The sequence below is a fragment of the Abramis brama genome, assembly GCF_963993115.1.
Source record: "Abramis brama genome assembly, chromosome: 1".
Classification (NCBI taxonomy): Eukaryota; Metazoa; Chordata; class Actinopteri; order Cypriniformes; family Leuciscidae; genus Abramis; species Abramis brama.
Window position 1 is genome coordinate 29,915,923 of NC_139963.1, and position 24,435 is coordinate 29,940,357.

A 24,435-nucleotide genomic window follows, 5' to 3' on the forward strand; every position below is an offset into this window, starting at 1 on the left:
ATTTATGTCAAATGTCAGTTGTTTATATATGGTAATCATAGTTTGGACAAAATACCATAATTTCAGGATTGGAGAGACCAAATGCACCATAATGAAAATATATTGGGTAGAAATGTATCCTTTGTCAATGGGGGACTCATGAAAATCACCCATGAAAAAGATTAAAAATAAAATTGCATTGACGTTTTTATGGAGAAAAAAATTGCATTGACGTTTTTTTTTTTTTTAAATCGTAATGGTCAATATTTTTTTCTTTCTTTTGATTTTGGAGAGAAATTTGACTGACACAGAAGTTGTTTTAATAGATTTTATTAAATTAACATCTAATGTTGTGAACCTCCCGAATATTAACCGCTGTCACAAAAGAAAGAAAAACCAAATGAAAATATGTTTTTAAAAATCTTCTCATGTTAGTATCCTAATAGTGACAGAAATTACTGTCATTTTTTTTCTAAAGTTTGAATTTTATTTTTTACTTTATTTTATAGTTTCAGGTTTTTAACTATTTAGGTTAATGTTTCTTCAAAAATGAAGCTCACGTGATCGAGGACTATTTTACCGTTTATTCCTCGCGCAATAATTTCTCAGACCGCTAAAGGACGCGTGTTCGTTTCCATAACAGCAGATAAACTAAACCGTCTCCGTTCCTATGGGTGGATTATCTGTGACTAAACACATCGAGGATCTTTTCAGTAATATGCCACTTGTCTAATTTTCGACGGATAGGAGTTCCAGCATCTATTTGGTTGTTTATTTTCAGTTTTGTGGATAAATCATGGATAACCACAGACGAAAGGTCCAAACTAGCACAACCATTGGACATATGTATTTGCAGCCTTCTCCGTTTTATTTAAAAACATGCAAGGTAGGGTCACCACCTGTCGATTTATTAAGATATACAAAATGATGGTTACAGCAGTTGTTGTTACTGTTAAGCTGGCAGCTTGCTATTTAACAACTAGGCCAGGGTTCACCAATCTCGGTCCTGGAGGGCCGCTGTCCTGCAGAGTTTAGCTCAAACCCCAATTAAACACACCTGAACCAGCTAATCAAGGTCTCACTAGGCATACTAGAAACTTTCAAACAGGTGTGTTGGAGCTGGTTGGAGCTAAACTCTGCAGGACAGCGGCCCTCCAGGACCGAGATTGGTGAACCCTGAACTAGGCTAACGTTACTTCGACCAAAAACGAAACTGAACCAAATAACAAAGAATTTCGTCTGTTTAAATTCCTAAATTAACTATATTTACATTTACAAAACAATAATTGTAGAATAAGAATTACACTTACTTTGTCATAAACTTTTAGTATGGGATTTTGTTGTTGTTAATTAGAGCTTTGATACCATGTGTACTGAACATAGACTGTAAAAGTACTGAACATGAAAGACCTGAAGAAACAAGATGTGTTACTAACAAATATAGATACCTTCAAGCATGTTCTTGTCACTGCCAGAATGGCCCTCTTCCTCCAGTCCTCCAGCGCCAGAACAGAGTGCCGGCCTCTGCTCACTTCTCTCTCACCTCACACACTGAGCACAACCGAAAGCCACTAAATGGACCTCTGTACAATGAAATCCACTCTAAAGCCCCTCCGCACTGGACCACACACTTCCTCGATGAGCTGGCCCAGAGGGTGAGATCTGTGTGTGTGTAAAAGATAGTTTTTCTTTGGAGAATGTCCTTTTTGTTTTTGGAACTGTATATACACTTTTGTCATTTATGTTTGATCCTCCGCAGGTCAGAGACCATCCAACGGTGCGAGTGGTCTCTAACCCCATCAGTGAAATGCAGGACCAGTACAGAGGTCAATTAGCAGCATGTGCACCTCTTGGTGAACACTATAGCAAGATACAGGTGAGATGATGACGCTGATCATTATAGGCCCAGGTGAAGTTAGCACTTGTCCATCCCTTTCTTTTAAAAAAGCTCAAATCTGGGTCACAGCGAAGCACTTACAATGGAAGTGATTTCTGTCAATCCTTAAACATTAAAATACGCACTATTTCAAAAGTATAGCATATGATGTAAACAATATGCATCGTAACATGATGTTAGTGTGAAAACATTAACAATCACTTAACTTGTCTGTGTAAAGTTGTATCCAATTTTACAACTACATCAGCATGAACGCAAAAGCTAAAATGACTTGGAGCTTTACAGCTTAAATAATGCACAAGATTTAACAGGAAAATTTATTATTTTAGTTCTTTTATAAAATTTAGAAGCATTTCTTGTTTTAATTCCTCCAAAAATGGCCCCATTCAATTCCATTGTAAATGTGCCACTGTAATCTAAAATTTTGCTTTATTTAAAAACAAAATGAGTGATGAACCATTTTTCTTTTTGGTAATCAGTATTAAGCTACAAATGCTGTCAAGTGAGCTTAAAGGGATAGTTCACCAAAAAAATTATCATTCTGGCAAAAGTTTCTCTCTCTGTCATGTTTTTCCAAACCTGTATGACTTTCTTTCTTATGTGAAACACAAAATAAGATATTGAAGAACCTTGGTAACCAGTTTTGGTGATCTTTGATTTCCATTGTATGGAGAATTCTGAGACATTTTTTGAAATATCTTCTTTTGTGTCCCACTGAAGAGAGAGAGTCATACAGGTTTGGAACAACATAAAGGAGAGTCAATAAAGACAAAACGTGGATTATTGAGAGAACTTTCCCTTTAACTTATATCAACCCCAGAATATTCCTTTAACTGTGCTCTATAAGTGGGCTTAAGGAGCTTTTTTGGAGAGTGGAGAATAGAAATGTATTTTAAAAATGGTGTGGATGAGGGAATTTCAAACATCAATATAAAAAAATTCTAATTCATGCAAAGTATCTTAATGGATGACTCTCACAGCAATGAGGATTCAGCAGCACTCCGGCTGTTTTATCTCCACCCGAGCTTCTGGGCTGATGGAATGACTCACACTTCTCTTGATTTTACTCAGGCACTGTACCGACAGCTGGAAACGACTCAGGCGTTCATGCAAGAGCCAGCCTGTAGCACGACCAAGGCAGACTTCAAGCACTTTCACAGGTAACTCTCCACCCCTAGAGGGCAGTGTGAATGCACTGGTGGATTAAATGCTAATTCCGAGGTCTGAGGTCAGCAGTGGTGGCTTCTCAAAAGTGATGATTGAGATCAAAAGGTTTACCGATCAGATTCAATCCCAGGATGTAAGTGGAGGATAATGTACTATTTGAGTAATCAGCTTTCTGGATACCATTGGAGCAAAGCATCCATCCCAAGAACAACACTTCAGGGGTGATGTAAATCTGTGATCTGGCCCATAGTGAATCATGCAGTTAAAGCTGCAACTGGTTCTTGACTTTTGAACGTGTACCACAGAGCTGCAGACAAGATATCTAGTTAGAATTACAGTGCGCATAATACACTTTTAGTTATCTAACTGATCAAATAATGTCTTCAAACATGTTCAGTTTAACAGACCTTCAGGGTCAGATCTACAACACAGTTTTTTAGGTGACTTAACTAAAATAGTTCAATTAAAATTCTGTTTTTATTTACTCACCCCCATTTCATTCCAAACTTGTGTGACTTTTATTCTTCTGTAGAACACACACAAAAATGGTAATATTTTTTAAAAGTTGTCTTAGCATTTGTTTTTGTCTGTACAATGTTGTTTTGAACCCCATTCACCTTCATTGTATGAACGAAGACTGTTGAAACATTCTTCAAAATAGTCATACAGGTTTGAAACAATATGAGGGTGAGTAAATGATGACAGACCTTTCATTTTTAGTGAATGATCCCATTAATAATCATTAGGCTTAAGGTTAATCCAACATTGAATATGGCACATCAGATGAATGCTTTATTCTTCATGTTGGCTTGCTGCAGGCAGATTGAAATGATTTAGTGAAGCATTGCTCATCTCATCTTCTGGCCTGGCCTCCTGAACCTTGTCAGCTCTTGATTGGTGGGCTGCACTCAAGGTCACGAACACACATTGACACTAATTCACACACTTCTTCACAGCAGGTTTATGTTTGACAGTGTTACATATGGGGAATGTCTCTTTTTGTGCATGTTTTTTTTTAAACTGGTACATCTGCTTTGCTGACTTCATAACTAAGAACAAATTGTTTTAAGACCACTTAAAGCTTCATGTGTTTTAGCTTATTTTTCATTGAGAAAGCAGTGTCATATATGGCATATATACTAAGATGTTTCCTATGCTTAGAATGAAGAGCTTTAGTTTCTTAACTTTAGTAACTTTAGAGGACCCACAATCTCCCAAATGTGTTTCCATTCACAAAGTAATATATGGGCTAAGTGAATGGTCAACATAGAGATAAGGCAAGAAGATAATGGACCTCAAAGCACTAGTGCGTGCATGCTATGTATTAATACCCTTCTGTGAGCCCTGTGCCTCTTCTTTACCCACTAAATCATTTTCTCTTTCTTTTTCTTAGTCATTGATAATCCCTTTTTTCAGGTCAGATTTGTCTCCTCGCTCCGTCCTGGATGCAGCTACCTTTAATGGAAAACTTACCAAGAGCGGGGCTCACAGCCGACTTCCTGCTCACAAAGCTCCATCCACTTTATCATGTCAACCCCGGCTGCCTCGCCCACCTCTGCCTTTGCCCCACAGGGGCAAAAGCAGTCTGTATATGGACAGTTTTATGGTACCCGTGGCTCCCTCAACATCACAAGCTGCTGATATTGCACAAAGCGGGGTGAAATGGGAAGAAGATGGTGGTAGAGGCCTGTTACTGGACATTTTAGGTGTTCCTAAAATGTATAGTACTGAGAATCAGACATATGGAAGAAATAGGATGTCTCTGGTATAAGAAAAAAGTTTGATTTTCAGTTTTGCGGTAATTGATCTGAACTTAAACAAAAAATGGTTTCATCAATATTGCTTCATTTCTGTTCTTTTCTTGCGTCACTCAGAGGGTCTGTAATACATGGAGAATAAAACATGTTAGAAGTGATTGGTGGAAACATTATTGATTTATTGATCTGGAGTGTGTACCTTTTGTGGCTATGTATTCTTTATCCTTAAAGGGATCGTGCACTCAAAAATGAACATTCAAGATTACAGGAAGTGTGCTAAAAAAAATCCTTGAGAAAAAAAGATGCAAGTAAAAAGGGAAGACCATGGGGAGGCAGACGTTTCACTGAGGAAGCAGCTGGCTGCACATCTAGACAACCAAAGAGGGCTGAGAGCCAAAAACATAACAGAGAGGGTGGTAATTTGTCCTCAGATACTATATTTTAATTAGAATATTATACAATCTAGCCTACAATTTTTAATGCAATTAAGCCAAATTTCTGAAGTTTTCCAAATGTTGGTGTGTCCCTCCAGGATATATATATTTTTTCCAATATCTACCTCCTTTTGCCTAGCTTGCATTATTTGATTTTCTTGGATGTTGAATCAGTTTGAGCAGAATTCTGAGACCTGGCCTGGTGCTTGTCCTAAGTGGTGGTCTTTCACACAGAGACACAAACTGTGTATGGAACTCCCATAAGAAAGAGACTCAAATCTGTATGGAGTGACTGTAGATCTATGGGCTACAGATTTACACCAGTAATTTACGAGCCCAGGAAAAACACACTGACACTCATACTGGCCAACAGTGGAAGTAACCTGGATGTCATTTATACTTTCTTATACTGTATACTATAATTTTTGTGTAATATTTCAAATAAATGCAGTTTAAAAGTGAATTTTAAGCTCCAAGTATTGATCCTACAATTTATGTGATCTAGTTTGTGAGTTCAAGTCTATCTATTGTAGTGGAATATTTTAATAAGGAGTTAAATGTACCTCAAAATAGACTCAGACATATGCACACACAGACACACAAGAAGCACAAAGGAAGGAAACAAAAAAACAAACATAAGAGTGACACAAGAGGACTTATCTGCAACTATGCAGAATGGCATGGTGCAAGCTAAGCATAAAAGTCACAGGACTGTTTTCCTCAGTTCCTCTGGAAAAAACCAAAGTGGCCTAAAACAGGAACAATGTTTAGGTATATATCTCAGAAAAAGAATGTTCAAGTGTGTTCATTTTTGATGTTCATAGAGAGAGTGAATTCTCTCTAGATCCTTATTTTTGCCTGCTGCTATTTCATAACCTGAGAAGCTCAAGACGAGAACAGGTTTTTTTTATCAGATTGCTTGTGTGAACTGCTTAGAAGCAAGTTACTCTTTGTACATCCATTTTCTGGGACTGCCCCGGGAATGGATTAGCTGAAGAATCTTAATCTGTAACCTTTTGATTATTTGCTAACAAGTTTTTTGTTTATTGTGTAACCAAGTATATTTCTCTTTTGTTTAAATAAACTTTTATTTTATAAAGACAAGTATTTTTTTCATCATACTTCAGCTGTACAAAGAAAGTTCAATAGCAATAGAGTAGGCACTTGTATGTCTTCACCTGACCAGGACAAAAAAAAGATCCAGGTAGCTTTCACCTGAGGGTAAGCATGAAAGATCTTTTGAGTCAATGATTGTTATTGTTGTATATGGTGTTAAGGGACATACCTTAGGTATAACAAACTAGCCAGTGTAGTAAGCCTGACCTGACAGCAAAAGACTAGGGGTTAATCAGGCAATGAGGTAAATACCAGATCTCACCACACTATCTATCTATCTATCTATCTATCTATCTATCTATCTATCTATCTATCTATCTATCTATCTATCTATCTATCGTAAACTTAATCGTTAATTTATATCCCTTTTTTAAAAATAATTCTACATGAAGTGGGTATTGGACTGTGTTCGTTTTTTAAGGGCTAAAAAAAAAATCGTGTCGTGACACTGGACGAAATGCTGGAGATAGCGACAGGTTTGATTATTGGCGTGTATATGGTTAAATAGCACAGGGTGGGGTTTGGGGAGGGGGCACCAGCTGCCATGCACCTTTCCCTTTAAAGAGCTGAGGGAACAACACAGAGGGATCCCATGTCACCTTTAGATTAAGGACTAAATTGCATGGAAATACAGATTTACAAAACCAAAAGATCGACAGAGAAAGAAGGGAGGGAAAAAACGGACGGAAGAGATTGTTTGTTCGCCTTAAATAAATTCACACAGACCTCTCAGTCTGCAACCTGGTTACGGTCTTTTTGACCCTGGACAACGGGAGCAGGTGAAGATACGGAAGAAAGGATGCTAAAACTGAGAAGAAAGGGATAGACTGTTAATGGAGTGAGTGCATGAAGATTAAAGAAATAGAGAGAGGTGTTTCCCCGCTGCTCGTTTCGCTTGGTTGGATAGACTGTTTCGTTAGTGAATAAAAGTAGCCTAATTGGTTAACACGAGCTTTGGTAAATCATAGAAATGCTTATTTGTCAGGGCGAAAATTATATAATAGATCTGTAACACCCATGCATATAACGGGAGTCATTTATTTGAGGTACAAGGGTAGCAGCTGGTCCAACATAGGCGATATATAATAAACATAGAGATATTAAGAAAGCTGGTCTTTTATATCAATTAAGGAACTGCGCGACTACGCAGTATAGCACGTTTTGAACTGCCAGTTCTTGTAGCAAGAATATATTAGCCTACATTATTCATAACTGTACACATTTTAAAACAAAATCTTATGTTTAAGTATTCTGCACAGTCATTCGGACCCCACGCCAAGAGGATCCCTCCATTCAGTCAGAAAACACTGAATTTCACGTAGCGTTTTTGTGCAGTTTGTGTGTTCATGTGTGTGTGTTCAGTAACACGCACACTGCACGCACGCGAACAGAGCCTGACCCAAAGCGAGTAAGTAGCCTATGTAATATAGGTGTTTGTGCCGTGTCTGTGTCGTGATCTTGTGTACAAGTGACAAAAGTATTTATGTCTGTGTGCCCGGTGTACCCATGCAAAGACCAGGCCTGCCTACCCCTCAACGGACTCAACAAGTAGTAGTCTAGTCAGGTTTACTTTGTTTTTCTCACTTAAACCAGCGTGCGAATTATGGAATGCTTTGATTACCATAAAAGTCACTTCACGAATAGAATTCCCGTTAGCCTGAGTAGGTATCCGTGGCGAATCAATTCATGATAGCCAATCTATTAGGCCTACTTGTCACATAATCACATATGTACACAATTATACGAGGACCTTTAGTTATTTTTATTTTTTTATGTTTATTATTTTACTGTTAGCTAAGTTTCTGACAGTAAAAAGTAGGCTCCATGAAAGTCACTCAATGATTCGCACACTGACTTAAACCCCCCCCCCCCAGGTATTTTTGGTATGTTACATTTTGAGTTGTCAGTCCAACAAATATATGTACGTTTCATGTCCCACAATGATTGAGTGTCTGATTCCCCCCCCCACATATACCCTGATATCTGTATTGGCTTGAATGTAGGTGTCTTTTCACTATGTTAGCATAAATGTCAAATCTTCTTTATACCTGTATACACACTCTTTTCTTATCCTCTGAAGCAGATCCCTATTTCTGTTTTATTTTAAAGAGAGTAGCCAAGTATATGCCCGAGGTATGTTAGAGAACTCAGTGTTCTCATTCCAGCCACTGCATAAGCAGCTTGTGTGTGAGTCAAAAGTATATTTTAGCTGTGGATGGAACTCTCTTCATCCTCCCATTTCTCCCATACCATATCTTGCTAATACTCTAACGATGATTCTCAACTGGAGGGTCCCCAAAAATGGTTCTGATAAAGTTGTAGATAATAACAATGCTAAATACAGTTAATAATAGCTAAATCAGCTGTTAAAATGGAGGATGAAACATTTCCCCTTGTTTTTTGTTGTTGAAACTTTTGACCGTGCTTCTAATTCTACTTTATTTTATGATATTAACATATGTTCATTTTTTGATAATAGGGACAGTATCTTGAACCAGTTGAGAACGACCAGTTTAAGCAACACCTTCATTCTAACTTGGTTTCAGCTTCCTCTACACTTTCTCATCGTATCACACACCAGTTAAACTTTTTCTGTTTATTTCTCTCAGTCTTTGGTCCCTCCCCTTCTGCCTCCCTCCTTCACCCACTCACATCCTATTGGCAGCACCTTATTTCAAATCATTTACTCTTCCTCCTGCTGACGCCTTTCCATGATTTCGCATCCTCACTAATATACCCCTTCCTGACAGTGTGACCCTTACCGATCACCTGAGATGACCTTCTCTGTCCTCCGTCTGGTTTTAATTCCTTTTTTTTTTTTTTTTTGGTCACCCTACTCCATTCTTTCCCACCTCTAAGAATAGTTTCCATCAAGTTCATGTGTGATTTGGCTTAACACAATTATATCCCATCTCTCTCCGGCTTCATTCCCTGAGTACTTAATAGGGGACTATAAAGGGATGGTAATTAACCAGAGAGGGCACTTTTATTAATTAGGTTTTAACGAGAGCTGGGGCTGGGGGGGGGGCTTATAACTATCTTAAGAACACTGTTAGTGTTAGATATGGGAATATAGTCATGTAGCCTACGTCTCAATGCTGTCACTGTAAGATGAGTCTTCTAAGCTCCTTTCTGTATCTCTTTCTCTCGGCTGAAAAAGAGTGGGCCTTTTGAAAAGGGCTTCTGTTCTCAGCAGTCAGAGCGGAGTGATTAGTTTCAAAGCAGAGGTCAAAGTCTGACTGATGACCTTCTGAGGATATATCGTATTATTAATGTGTGCCAGTGCTGTGTAGTTTGTCTTTGCACAGCACAAATTCATTTTAAGCTAATTAATTGTGCTGTGACATGGCTTTTTTTTGCGAATGTCACTATGTTTGTGTACGCAAGCGTCCTTGCTCTGTTAATTTATTTTCTTTTAGTGCTATTCCACAGGAGACGTCGATATGAGCAACTCGGCTAAGAGTAGCTTAGTGCACACAAATGAGAGAGAGAGAGAGAGAGAGAGAGAGAGAGAGAGAGAGAGAGAGAGAGAGAGAGCACAAGGAAGGGATTGCAAAAAGCCTCAACAATCACTGGGCTCAAGCAGCAGGTTGAGGCTGAGATAATACCTGCTTGGTTTGTATAAATCAGCAATTATATTACATTTGTTAAGTGATTTCTGTTACTTAAAAGAGTGTATGGGCTAAAAAGGGACACAACCCTGTATGCAATGCATCGACATATGCTTTGCATAAGGCATCCATACCTCAGTCGGGGAGAAAGCTTGAAGAGGAGGGGGTACTGCAGTATTTTGTGCTGTGCAGTTCCTCGATGAAGCCTCTAGGTGGCCTTTGAGCACCGCTGAGCTTCAACTGCAGTGGGATAGCAAGTAGAAATATCCAAAGAACCAACACTGCACCAGACAGAGAGAAAGGGAGTTAGAGTGAAGGTATAATGCAGACGCAGTACAGCATACTATAAGATAGAAGAACAGTAGGGTAGATATGGGTCAGATCTACTTCCTTCTCATAATAGTGCATGTATGTATCACTTCTCTTTGACAATTGTTTCTCTAAATTGAATAATTTATGAATGGAGCCTCATTTACCTTTACTGCAGTCATTCCCCTCAGTGGCCGTAACCTGTTCTCTCCGTTTTTTCCTCTCTCCTTGCTCTCTGTCGATAGAGTGCTGTTGTCTTTTATAGGCGTATCTGTCCTTACATCCAACCCCCATCCCAATGGACATGCACACTTTAATGTACTTCCCCCTTATATCCAGGCACACACTTGACAATGGTTTCCCTTTTATGGGAGCCTTTTTTTGCTTTGTTAGTACAACTGTTTTCCCACCTAGTTTCCTCTCAGTTTCAGGGTTTCCTATTCATCTTTTCTTTTCTTTTTTATATACACCCATTTGTGTTTCTTATAATTATTTATTTTACCACCATAAGCTTGTTATATCTAAACACGTTACAAATACTCCATTGGTTTAGCCAATGTTGAATGTTGGGCTGCTCAGGCAAACATAGTGTTTTGATAGTGCAGCAGAAAGCCAAAGTGTTTAGACTTTTGAGGATTTAGTTATATATAATGAAATACTGTACATTTAAACAACATGTATAACACCTGCACAGTTGTGTTGATTTTTTTATTTTTTATTATTACTTTATTTTTATGTTATTATTAATATTTATTATTGGTGTGATTTTTTTAGTATGTTTTTTTTGTTTTTGTTTAAGACACTTCCTTGGATGTCTGGTATAATTTTTTTTTTAATTGCTCAACTTTTAACTATATCTCCAGTGCTTATACAGTCCTTAGCTTTAAATGATTAACTGAAACTCATACGCTGTCCGTGGTGCTGAATGTAGAAGCCAACCTAACTATCTTCATTTACAGAAGCAGCGAATCAATTTACCTTGTTTCATGTGATTCAGCCTCTCTCTTTCCTACGGTTCTCACTCTCCTGTGGTCTTTGTTGTTTTAACAGTTAATCACAGTGGGACATAAGGGCAAGCAAGGGAAAGAGTGAGCTGAGCAGAGTGGATAAGAGTGGATAAGTAATGAGGGAAGACAGTTTGACAGATATGTATGGAGCAGCCGTGCAGCACAGCCAAACAAGAGGCACAGATATAGGAGTTATTGTGAAAGCCGGAAAAGACAGCACAGCAAAACAAGGGAGGAGGACATTTGTCTGTGAAATCTGACCCTTGTACACTGTTTTGCTAGGCAATCTAAAAAAATTGCTTTGTGTAGTTACTTCTAAATTAACTTGTTTTATTCCATTTACAAATCTGGTTTAACTAGCTGAATTTGACTACACTAACAAAAGTCATTTTTAAAGTTTAAATCAGGTACAAATAGATCCAATGGCACGTTACCACTTTTTTACAGTGTTTGATAATCCCAAGAGAAAAAGATAATAGCTTCCCTGCTCCATATTTCCAAAATGGGACATTTTGATTGGAAAAAGAGCGGCAGTACTCATTTGTTTCACAATACGGCTAAGAAGTAAAAACATTACATTTTTCAAGCATCTTCTCAGTGTAATGCCATGAAAATATGAATGCATGTTTGTGCATATGAATCTAACCCTTTTTAATTTTGAAGATTGCATCCTCAAACAATTATGACTGCAACAAAGGTTAATACTGTACACTGACTGTACTGAATGGTCTGCATAACATTAGCACTGCCCAAAGAGAGAAAGCGAGGGATAGTGTAAGAGTTAATGCTCTGCAGTCTTTTCTCCCTATTTTGTGTAGCTCAGCAAATAATCGTTCTGCCTTTAGCTTTTCTCCCTCTTCCTCCCACCCTTCTTCTCGCTCTCATTCTCTTCCTCTCCCTCTTTCTATTGGATACACTGAGAGCATGGTGTGAGGAGGGGGGTGGCTGTGAAACATTCAGTCATTTTCATCTCCCTTCGCTGTAATTGAGCAGAGTGTTTTAGTGAATTGAGGGACATGAGAGCTGAGTGATGGTAAAAGATGGAAATTGAGAGATGGGTGGGCATTTCAAAAGAGGAGGGGTCTCGTTCCCGTTTATTATGTGAAACTCACTCCTTCATTAGAAAGCTTATCCCATATACCTGCATCAACATTCATCAAATTTTGTGTGTTTGCCAGGGTCGTCACTAAAATTACACAATGTTTATGGACGGGTCCTTTCCTTTTCAGGCCCATTGAGTAGACTATACCATAAAAGACCGTAGTGGGCCCCCTCATGATGTTCCCAACAGCCTTAGGCTATATTTGCACTTTCTCCAGAATTTTAATAGGAATTTGACCATTGCAATTGCATTGTACCACCCATACAGAGCCACATTAGCGACTGGTGCAAGAACTAATGATGTGATGAGTTAAAAGCAAGTTACTTTTACCAACTTGATGATGTATAAAAGTATGAGCATCACTAATTTTATTTTCTCTCCTTCTCTCCCACCGCAGGCTCCTCCTCCCCCCCTCCCTTCTCGGTTCTCTCTCCTCCTCTCCCTCCCCCTGCTCCTCTATGCTCAGTTCGGTGTGTGTCTCCTCTTTCAAAGGGCGCAAGGGTGGGAACAAGTCGTCCAACAAAGCATGTTACAGCGCAGACATGACTTGTCCTTCAGACAGCGAGAAAATAGTGATAAACTGCGGGGGGGTTCGGCACGAGACGTACCGCAGCACACTGAAGACGCTGCCTGGGACCCGCTTGTCCTGGCTCACGGAGCCAGATGCGTTCAGTAACTTTGACTATGACCCCAAATCCGACGAGTTTTTCTTTGACCGTCACCCTGCCACCTTTGCTTTCATCCTCAACTATTACCGCACTGGGAAGTTGCATTGTCCCAACGATGTCTGCGGTCCTCTCTTCGAGGAGGAGCTCGCGTTCTGGGGTATCGATGAGACGGACGTGGAGGCTTGCTGCTGGATGAACTACCGACAGCATCGGGACGCAGAGGAAGCGCTGGACAGCTTCGAGACGCCCGAGCCGGACCTGCCAGAGGACGACCCGGCGCTAACGGGCGGTGCGGACGGGGACTTGAAGAGGTTGTGTCTACAGGAGGATGGTCGCAACACCAGCAGGTGGAGTATCTGGCGACCCCGCATGTGGGCGCTGTTTGAGGACCCCTACTCCTCGAAATACGCCAGGGTGAGTGCGTCTATCGGCATCTTTCGAAATCTACTTTATTATTAAACCTGTCTGTATTAGATTTTGAGCGCGCTTCACGTGAACTTATTGTAGTATGACCCTGTGTGAGTGTAGGCTACATGGAATCACAAGCTAGTTTGCAACAATCGGAATAGCCCGCTGTCGTACTTGGCTTGAGCTGATAAGTTGTAAACCTCTGGGAAGTTTGCTACCTAAGTTTGGAGAGAAAAATACTTTGGCTCGTTATGTGGAGTCTTTCTCTGTCACTCTCTCTAAAAATGCAGTATTTTGTCTCGCTGTCACGCTCCACGCACATTATTTGGCAGTGAACATAACTCGAGCTCTCAGCATGCGCAGTGGGCTCCTCGGCACCTTTCTAAAACTTACCTTTTTGGTTCGGCTGTTCGTGTAAATGATGAAATGTTGAAAAAAAAAATCTATTTTAATGTTTTGAAGAACGTTGTTATTCAGTTTGATTTCATACTCAAGAATACGTTACTTTATTCTGGTTGATCAGTCGCTGCATTCAGCCATCAAGTATTTCTGAATAATTATGAGTGGCAACGCTGTAAAACTGACTGTTTTCCTTCATGGATGTGGTCGTATTCAGTTCTCTCTGCAGTCTCTACAAGCTAACATTTTCCTCCCAAATCAATATTTAATGTCCATTTATTTATAAGTATGCGTGTAGCAAGCCAAATAATCCACTGCCAGACGGTCATTATCGTAAAAACCTTAATTAATATACACGCATTCAGATCACAACCGCCAGTCATTGCGCATGCGCAAAGAGTATGCACATTTCGCTGTTGTCCATACTGCAGAACGGCACCTGGCAGACCCCTACGACATTGAACGCCAGGACATTTACCCTGAGGTGTACACCATTGAGTTTTGGCTATGAACATTGCATTACCTTGCAGATCTTGAAAGTTAGAAAAACGTTTCAGCAAAGCAGGAACAAGTGAGAAAACAACTGTTCATGCCTGAATGAGTACGTCTAATTCAGCTCCCTTGGTCATGAGTCAATATATCATGTGCATGAAATCGGGCACTGGTGAGGACCCTGACTCACTACACATTGGGACACTGATGGCTCTATTTAATTTCTGTGGGGTATCCGGGGCCCTGGTACAGGTTGTTGCTGTGGGTCCCCCTCGGTTGAAATCACAGGGCCTTCCTAAGGCCGGGGGTCCTGGCAATGTCCTCGTTGTACACCATCCTTACTGGCATTTATGAACAACAGCATCATGGATTTTTTTTTGTTATTTAAAAGTACATTATGATAAATACTTTGATTGCTGCAACAATTCAGCTGTAAATTATTTATAAATGTTAGCTAGATTATGTTCATTACCTGTCTAGCTGATACATAATTAAATAATTGTTTGTTTTTTTAAAACATCTTTCACGTGTTGTCATATGCGGTGAGTAGCTGGCTCACATGATTATGTTTTTTGCTGTAGAACTTCCATCAAGGTGCATTATGCACAGTCCTTAAAATAACCAACTCCCTGATCAGTGCCCTGATTGAGCTGATTGAAACTCTGATAGTGAACATGTTTATTAAAGGTGCTCTAAGCGATGTCACACATTTTTTAGGATGACTTTTTTTTTGTCACATACAGCAAACATCTACTCACTATCCGCTAGCTGCCTGTCCCCTGAACACACTGTAAAACAATGCGGTCTCTGTAGACAGCCCAGGATCCACAAACGGCAACAAAAACAAACTGGGCCAACCTGCACCACGAAACATAACAAACTGTGTTCTAGCCAATAACTGTTTCGCTAAGCATTTTTTAATTTTGTTTGACAATACTTCGAACGTCAACAAGAAGTGACGTCACCCAACATCGCTTAGAGCACCTTTAATGATGTGACCCATACCAGTGGTAAGTCAGCCTATATGTTTAACCACAAGATATTTGAGAAAATTCTAGCTTATCAAAGCAAGTTACTGGTATCAGGTTGTGCTTATGTATGTATCCACATTGGGAGTACAGGATATTCGCGGTATACCAGAAACTAGAGATTCCCGTGGGTCTTGCTTTTAACTGAATCAGTTTCCTGCTTACTCGGCAGAAGCCCCGTATATCACTGCCACCACAATCACCTGATAATCACTACACCTGAAGCTTAAGTTAGATTTTTTTCTGGGTGTCACGCTTGTGATCCCAATTTTGGGATACTGAGCATAATAAGGTCATGTGAATTCGAAAACTTTACACAGCCCAATTAGATGCACCAAACTATTTGCTTGCCATGTTAAGTGATTAATCATATCATCTTTTTTTCCAGTCAGACAATAATCTCTGTCATTATAAAAAAATCTGTTACGACTTTAGGAAAACAAAGTCACTTACTGACCCTTGTTTGAGAGATGTCTCAGCTGGAGCACATGAAAGGTAATTCACCCTTTGGCTCTCAGAACGTCATTCACGAGCTAGTGAACAGCCACCATTTATCTCCTTTATCATTGCAGGCTGGTTATTTAAGATATTTATCTCCCTCGTCACATCTAGGTCAATAGATCATAGTCATGAGCAGTCGATACATACTTGCTTTCTTAAATCCCCAGGGTTCCATTTAACTGTTCAGTTTTACTTTGTATTTTTGTCTGCATTTAATTGCATTTCAAACTAATGCGTTTGAAGGGTCTGCGATTGTAAGTTACCCAGCTCTTCTCACTGTTCTCAAGGGGAGGGAGAGATGCCGTCATCGTTTTACTGCGTCGTCATTGAACGGAGGTCTTTTATCAACCGTGACACGCATAGTGTTTTATTAGCGGGCTGCTGCATGGGTGCAGGGCCTCGTGCCGGATTGCTAATCATCACTTACAACCTCCATGTCCCTTTCTCTGGCTGTGCTATAGCGTAACACTGCGGCGTCTCATACTAGCTGACTGCGCTCTGATTTCTGCTGCAGAGCAACAGAGGCAGAGCCTGTGCATTTGTGTATGTGCGTGCAGCGTGCAGGCAATGCTGTTAGTCACTTTTTCAATCTGAAAATATGCAAATGCATGCAAGATGTGTATTATCTAGATTTTTGGCTACATTTTTAACTGATTCAGTTTTCATTTTAGGCACTTATGAAGATAGAAGATGTCTTCAAAGTAAATGCTGACTTTTAAAAGACTGTAGTGTCGGGAACCATAAAATAAATAGCATGCGTATCTGAGTTGATCTATGGTGTCAGGACTAGGAGCTCTCTCTCTCTCTCTCTCTCTGGTTAAATCCGTGGTTTAAATCAGATGATCCAGTGAGCCCATACATAAGTGAAGAGTTGCAGTAAACCCTGGCTCCGTATTGGCCAGATTAAAGGTTTCAGATAACAAAGGTTTTCGATACACAAAAGTATGGTAAAAATATTATGATGCAATTTATCATAACATGTTGTACACCACTGATTATAAAATCAAAAGAGGATTCTTTTGATACCAAGAAAGATAGGGATTTGAAGACATTAAAGCAGCAGTGATGCATCATCTTTGGAGATCAACATTTGAAGTTACCCTAACATAATTGAAGAATCATAACTAGGCTAATACAACATAGGGACATGCATAAAACACAGGAGAAATGCTATAAACATTTGGGAAAGTCAATGTCCTTGTGTATTGGAAGTTTATCTCTATAGTCTTTGACCAAATGGCTAGTGCTGTCTGGTCTCCTGTGCTGTCTTTGAGGGTTGCAGACAATCCGTGAGCTTAGAATTATAAGGTTCTATCTCCACTTTTGGTCGAAATTGAGTTTTTGACATAATCTGATCCATTAGGTGTTTATTAATGCCTGTGTGGTGTTATTTTTGTAAAAAAATATGTTGTTAGTAGTTATTAATAAAATAAAAAGGTTCCATCTCTCCATTGCCAGCTAGGATGTAAAAACTTTGATGCTCAATATCTCAGAACTACCCTAAATGGAGATAGAACCTTATAATTCTAAGATCACGAATCTCTTGCTCAGATCGTTCAGGGGAGCAGAGGTGATAACGGCCTTTGAAGAGAACTGGTTTGAGGGCCGATGACAACAGGGGAGAGGGGGAAGGTTTTATGATGTTTTGAGCATTTTGATTTAAGTCCATTCGTTACATATTTCCCCCCTTTCGAACGACGAGGTTCAGGTGGAGACATCGTCGGACGATGGTCAGTTGGATCGTGATGGACAAGGGAATCATGATGCTCGAGTCTCTGGTGGTTCCTAATTGTCAGTCAGAGTTGTAGTGTTTTCACCAGTCTCACAGGTGAAGTAATTAGATATTGTGGACACTGCAAGGTGTTTATCCTCAGTTAGCTTCATCCTGTGCACCTGTTCTTGGCCCAGGCAGGACAAAATTGATGGAGATGGTTTTCGAAGGATGCCATGAACACTGTGTTGTCTGAGCCTCTTTGGTCTCTTAGTCTCTTACTCTCTTAGTCCCTTTCTGAAATCCTGATGTGAAGATGATGCTGAACTAGAAGTTTTCTAAGGACCCCCAAGCTTGTGGTGGTTCTCTCACACTGGTTCTCTCTCATCAAGACAACATCAGCAAAGATCAACTGGAGCCTCAACAAATTGCTTCAGGACAGTTTAATTCAAGTGGGCGAGACATGCAAGTATCAAACTTAGTCTCATTATTTGATACATTAAGTATCCTTACCCCTTTAAAGAAGGGCGTGTTAGAACTAAACTGATGGTTTGCTCAAGGCTGTTGATCTGCTGAATTTCAAACGATGCTATGACTTCTTGCGTTCCTGTATTCTGCTTCAGCTCTTTTTCCCTTGGTAAACTGTATGCATGTATGTGTATGTTAGAGTAGTTAAGTGTTTAGTCTAGCTAATAAAATCTTGTTCATGTCACACGTAAAGTTGTCCGTGTTTCAAGCTCATATATACTGGAGTCACTAATCATGCAGATGTTGACTACTAGCTCTTAGTAGTACTGTACAGTAAGAAAGACATTTCCCATACTCCGGAAATGTACATTTCTTAGAATTAATAAACAATTAACACTGAGTGTTCACGGGACAAACAGGTTAATTGATTGTAATATTAATTTTACAACATTAAGTTAATTCTATTAACTGATACAAATAATATTCATAATCAATTATAAGTTATGATTGATTATTAATATTTCTTTAGAGCTAATTTGCTACAATGATGATCCTCTTGAGACAAAAAAGTATTATAAAGCTGTCTAAAATATTACCTGGAAAATATTTACTTTAAATTAACTTGACACTGTATTTTTTCCTTCCCTCATTTAGAGTTTTATTTTATTTTATTTTACTGTGAAAAGAATATATAATAAATATGTGAAATATATCTGGAAACTATTTACTTTCTATTAAGCAGACACTGTATGTACAAAAAATGTGTAAAATCTTATCTGGAAAATTGTTTACTGTATTTTTTCTACCCATATTATAGGTTTTTTATTTTATCTTACCATTTATATTATGAAACTAATATGATAAAGAAATGTAGTTTCTATTACGTTGACACTATATATTTTCCTTCCCACCATTAGAGTTATTTTATTTTATTTTCATTTTTATTTTTATAGCACACTTTTGTGGCCCCCACTGGGGGGCCCAAACTCCAGCTTCACAACCACTCACTGATCTAATTGACAATTGTCACTATTGCGTAATTTGTAATTCATGTGTGAAGAACTAGTGTAAAAGGTGCTTCATTTGGAGAGAAGACACAAATGATACTTTACACACTGTTGTAGGGCAGATTAATAAAGGAAGATCACACAATAAAACATCCTCAATGACCGTTACCTGAGGAGCAAATGCATAGTTTGCAGAATGATCGGAATGACTTTACTGTTGTTCAGCATCTCAAGCTTGTAGGTGAGCACATGTTGTATGGATAACAACCTGCGGGTGCATAGTCATTCACGTGCAAAATCCTATTCGATAAGGATGAACAACTATTAAATGAACTACAGAGCTCTAGCAGCGTTTCTTAGCAACAGCCCGTAGTCAAAATAATCCCGCTTTGCAGTGCTCTGTGTATTTTGTACCCACGTGTGAATATATATATATATATATGAATAAAGCCTTTAATTAATGTCACAGTTCACCTTGCTTAAGATAGATGATCCAGTATGTATTTAGAAATGTATGTTTGTTTTTTCGCTTTGCATTTGTCATGACACTCATTACTAAATAACTACTTTTACATACGTTATGTCAGTAGGTCAACCCCTGGAGTTTCCCAAACCTTAGTGAGCTCCCTAACTAGACAGCATTTGTGGGCTTCATATCGGCATGCGCACCAATGTTTGATTGTACTGCCACCAGGACAAGTATGACGTCACTTCTGGAGCTGTCCAGTGCTGAAAGGCAGAATGATATTCCGGAGATTAACGCTGCTTTAACTAAAAGAAAAAAGTGCCAGTTTTACATTGCCAGTACTTTTATTCTAATCTAATTCTATTCTAATCAAAGGCTTAACCAAATATTTAGTTTACCTTACCAATATTTAGTTTCCAAAACATTTAATCACCCTTTTCTAAAAGACAATTCATTTGAATAAATAAAAATAATCGCTAAATAAATAAATTAAGCATTGCCTTAATTAGGCTTTGCCAGTACTTCTATTGTTCACTGTTCACCTTACCATTATTTAGTACTATGAATAATATTCCATTTTTAGGTGTTGCATATGGCAAATATTTGACCAACCTTTATCTAAATGACAAATAATTTCTACGAAAAAAAAAAAGAATCACTTAAAGTCCCCCTGTAGTGAAAATCAAGTATTTAATGTTGTTTATATGTCTATGTGGTGCTGTTAATATGCTTTAAGACAAACCATGTGCAAATTCATGTCAACACCATTGCTTAGTATTTTCTCCTTAAAACTGCAGTGAAACAAGGACTGTCTCAAGAACGTGGTTTAAAATCGCTGGTGTTTCTGACGTCAAAAACTACCCTGTAACCAATCAGGTCAACATGTGATCGTCAACGAGTGGATCTCTGAGCTGAGTGGGTGGAGGTGGGGCTAATTTGCATATTCATAGAACCTCATATACTAAATGAGACAAGGGTGTAGAGTTACATTCAAGCTATTTTAAGGCATGAAGACACAAAAAAATTTTAAATATGTAATTTTGGTGATCAAAGATGAGTTTTAAGGGATACAATTGACTACAAGGGGACTTTAATAAATAATTAAAGAAATGTATTGGGGAAGATTTTGTGGGAAAACTTAAAAAAAAGAAAAAAGTCTTCTATTCTAATTTAATGCTATTCTGATCAAAGTAAGTGACAAAAACGGTTCACCTTCTCAAAAAATTAGTTCACAGTACAAATCATTTTTAGGTCCAATTTATAGGTGTAGCTTACCGCAAACATTTAATGAACCTTTGTCTAAAAGACAAACGCAAAGATTTTGTGGGACAACTAGAAAAAAATGATTTGAATGCGTTTTTCTCAGTGTTTAAGTTGGATTTCCCAATAGCACAAATGTCCCAAAAGCGCCGTATAGTGCTGTCTCCCCACCAGGTGTTTGTAAACAGTTAGCGACCTGAATGTGCCAAAAATAACCTTAAATGTCAGGACTCCAGGGTCCCTCCTTGCGTGAGATGGAAAATGAATATTACTTCTTGCTTCTTTTGCAATGTGTGATTTATTCATTGCAAACACGTTTGAAGTGCATCCTCGAGAGCCGCAAAGACCACGGCAGCCCCCTGTGTACAACACATGGAATATGACTGGATTCCTTTTAACCGCATGCTTTTTCTTTTAAAATGGGCTTGTGTTTATCAGTTCCTTAGAAGTAATTACCTTTGTGTTCCCAGTAATGATCATGCTCATTTGTAACCCGAGTTAGTCTGCCTGTAAAATCCTTCTTTTCAGATGAGACCTCTTTTGGCACCCGTGCTCACACCTCCAGTCTTCCCCCACTGTTTTTCCTCTTCTACTTTTACTACATCTCTAAAAATAGTAAGAAAATGAGGAGATATGTGGGACAAGATCTCACTCAGTAACAAGCAGGCCTCCACTCTTCCTCCTGTACTGTTCATTTTCACAATACAGGCAGCAAAAGCTCAACCGAGCCACCAAGATAACTTGGTTTTATGCGGTATCTGTACATGTCTTCTAGCCACACATTGCAGCAGCAAAATGCATGATAATAAAGATTATTGAACCAGTCACTCTGAGACCAATAAATCGGTGAATAAGAGGTCGGGTGCTGAATGCGCAGTGTGCTTTTTTTCCCCTCACTGGTTGCGGTCCAGCTCGCCGGTGAATTATTCTGTTCGAGTTGCAGCGTATTTGCTTTTACAAGGCATCTTTTCTTGGCTCAATAGATTCTGTTTGCTTTGGTCTTTTCTAAACCCCCCCCAGGTCATCCACCCTAAAGTCTAGTCAGCCAGTGAACTTGTAAATGCCGGCATATGCTGTGCAGTGCTCCTACTTTTTAAATAGGTGTTAAAGACCGGCCAATGCCAGAGCCAACAAGTTATTAGTGTGAAACCGCCTACATTAGGAGTTTTTCATTGCAAGACAATTATACTGCCAAAATAATCACAGGATGGCCAGCAATGTCCAGAACCCCTGCTCATTTTAGTTCACCTTTGCACCACTTCAGCATTTTGTTCACAAGGCAAATGGAAAACCCCATTCCCTAGAGCAGTCGTTGGTCACAGGGGAACAGCCGGGTAAAAACAGAAAAGAAAAGCCTTGTATTCCAGCCCTATGCACCTCCCAGAGGTTCATGTGGGCCTAATGGGCCTTTAACTCTTCTGACCTGATCAATCCAACAGTGGAATTTGTCATTAGCATGTTAATAACTAGCATAAAAATACAAAGCATATTATTTTATTGCACATTTTTTGGGGAGATTCAATAATTAAATGTTTATTTATACTTTATTTTTCAATGCGGAACTAAGCTATTTTTTTTAATGTGTGAGACTTATACTCTATAGGTAAATGACTAAAAGAATAACAAAATGCAGTAAGTGGTAAAACCATTTGTGCTGCAAGCCAGTGTGTTTTTGATTACGATAATGAATACAAATAATATGATATCTTAACATATACCAGTTTGTAACATGAGCTAAAATTACTGCAACTGGCTTGTAACAGAAGCCCTGCACATTCAAGTTAAAAATGGCTGTAGCCGCTCTTACTTTAAAAATAAGACAGATAATCGTTTGTCTCAGATTATTCACAATCTTTGATTTAGTTATTTTTTTATTTTACTTTTACTGTCTTTCGTCTTTGAATTGGGTTTTTTGTGTCTAAACAGAAAAAGCTATTTTTTGAATGATGACCTACAAACCAAAAGGAATTTCCCATTTAAGGGAACTTTAGACTTGTTTAATACTTAAAGGGATAGTTCACCCAAAAATTTTAAATTTCATTTTAATTTACTCACCTTCATGTTGTTCCAAACCTGTATGACTTTCTTTTTTCTTTCTTTTTTCTGTGGAACATCTGTAAATATTTTAAAGAATGTTTTAACTGTTTTTTGTTGTTGTTGATTTGTACATAATACTATTCTACCTCATTGATTTGCATTGTATGGACAAAAAAACTCTGAGGCATTTTTCAAAATGTCTTCTTCTTTGTTCCAAGTCATACAGGTTTGGAAGAGCATGAAAGTGAGTAAATGATTTTCGTTGTTAGGTGAAGTATATTTTTAATGCTGTTAGTGATACTGACAGCAACAAAAAACTGACACGCACCCCCCAAACGGGAGTGAAAACATCTATTTGGATGTCTGTGCTCATGGCATATGAAAATATATTCAAAACAGTCACAAGAGGGACTCTGCGGTCTCTGATGAAAACAGCCTACATGACACACACACTCTTTATCTCTCTCCACCCCCACCCCTCTGTTTCCCACCAAATCCCTTGCGTTTTTTAAGGCACACTTCCCACAAGACTTTATTTTTGCACAGGGCATAAGAAACTGATCTATGACTGCAAATGAGAAGGAGAGTTAGAAAGGGAATAAGAAAGAGAGGGTTAGAGAAAGAAAGAAAGAAAGAAAGAAAGAAAGAAAGAATGGGGGAAGGGAACAAGCATGATGCTGTAATGTATCATGGCACTTTTATTTTATATATAGTATACCCTTGTTTTGCCATGCTAATCCCAATAAGACACTGCCATTCCATTACACACACACACACACACACACACATACACACACACACCAGACTATTGCTATGAAACACTTTTTTCCCCCTGCCAGTTACAGACAAGCCTTTTCCCCATGGATGTGGCTAGATTGCATGTTGGTGTGTCTGTGTGAGCGCAGTGGAACCGAGGAGAGAAAGAGCAGCGCTCACAAGATGCTGATGGTGGTAATACTGCAGCATGCTGGATGGAGGAGCAAGAAAGGGAGAGGGGAATTGCAAATGAGAAATGAGGGAGTAAGGCTGAATGAGAGCAAAGATAAGGTGGTAAATGGAGAGATGATGCTCTCGTTGGAGATATAGAGAGAAGAAACTTTAGGGAAAACAGAAAAATGGTAAAAGGAGCATTGGGCAATGAAAGAGTAAAGATGACCGACACAATGTTTGTTAGCTCAATGGCAATAGAATGGCTTTTTTATTTATTTATTTTATTTTGCGCAGGCTGATGTTTGCCTTTGCAAGTATACTGACACCTAGTGGTGTGGATGCAGCTTAACATAAAATCAAACGTTGTCAGTTAATAATGTCATTGTAGAAATGCTCTGTTCACAGTAAACCATAATTGGCTCAAATTCCAGAAAGCTTAATTTCTTTTATTCATTCAATATTCATTCATGTTTGTCATTTTAGGTTTCGCCCCCTTTGTGGTCGATATGCGCCCTCGATGCGCAGTTTTGCCGAGCCCGCACTGAAGCGAGCTCCACAGCAGACTTCTACCCGACAGTCAAAGCGGCGTTACTGCGAGTGTTTAGGGTGCCATTTGGGACAGGGCCTAAGATAAAGTATGTAGTATTCAGCTGGTCATGTGATCTCAACATGTCAACCCGC

The 24,435-nt window shown here is 38.9% G+C and overlaps 2 protein-coding genes across 9 annotated transcripts in view; both read left to right on the forward strand.

Annotated features, from left to right (window-relative positions):
• The first annotated feature begins 586 nt into the window (after nucleotides 1-586).
• Nucleotides 587-4,963, forward strand: saxo3 (stabilizer of axonemal microtubules 3). Its single transcript, XM_084137247.1, has 5 exons — nucleotides 587-865; nucleotides 1,455-1,634; nucleotides 1,739-1,855; nucleotides 2,948-3,036; nucleotides 4,460-4,963. The coding sequence occupies exons 1-5, from the start codon at nucleotides 776-778 to the stop codon at nucleotides 4,812-4,814; spliced, it is 831 nt and encodes a 276-aa protein (XP_083993373.1). The 5' UTR covers nucleotides 587-775; the 3' UTR covers nucleotides 4,815-4,963.
• A 1,072-nt stretch (nucleotides 4,964-6,035) lies between these two features.
• Nucleotides 6,036-24,435, forward strand: part of kcnc3a (potassium voltage-gated channel, Shaw-related subfamily, member 3a) — a 72,093-nt gene continuing 53,693 nt past the window's right edge. For 7 of the 8 annotated variants that reach the window (XM_084130885.1, XM_084130887.1, XM_084130886.1 and 4 more), the window contains exons 1-2: nucleotides 6,036-6,455; nucleotides 12,777-13,461. In XM_084130885.1, coding sequence (XP_083987011.1) covers nucleotides 12,838-13,461 — 624 coding nt within the window. In that variant the 5' untranslated portion in view covers nucleotides 6,036-6,455; nucleotides 12,777-12,837. Of the gene's footprint in view, nucleotides 6,456-12,776; nucleotides 13,462-24,435 lie in introns of those variants that run through there. The other variant, XM_084130890.1, reaches the window with a different exon arrangement.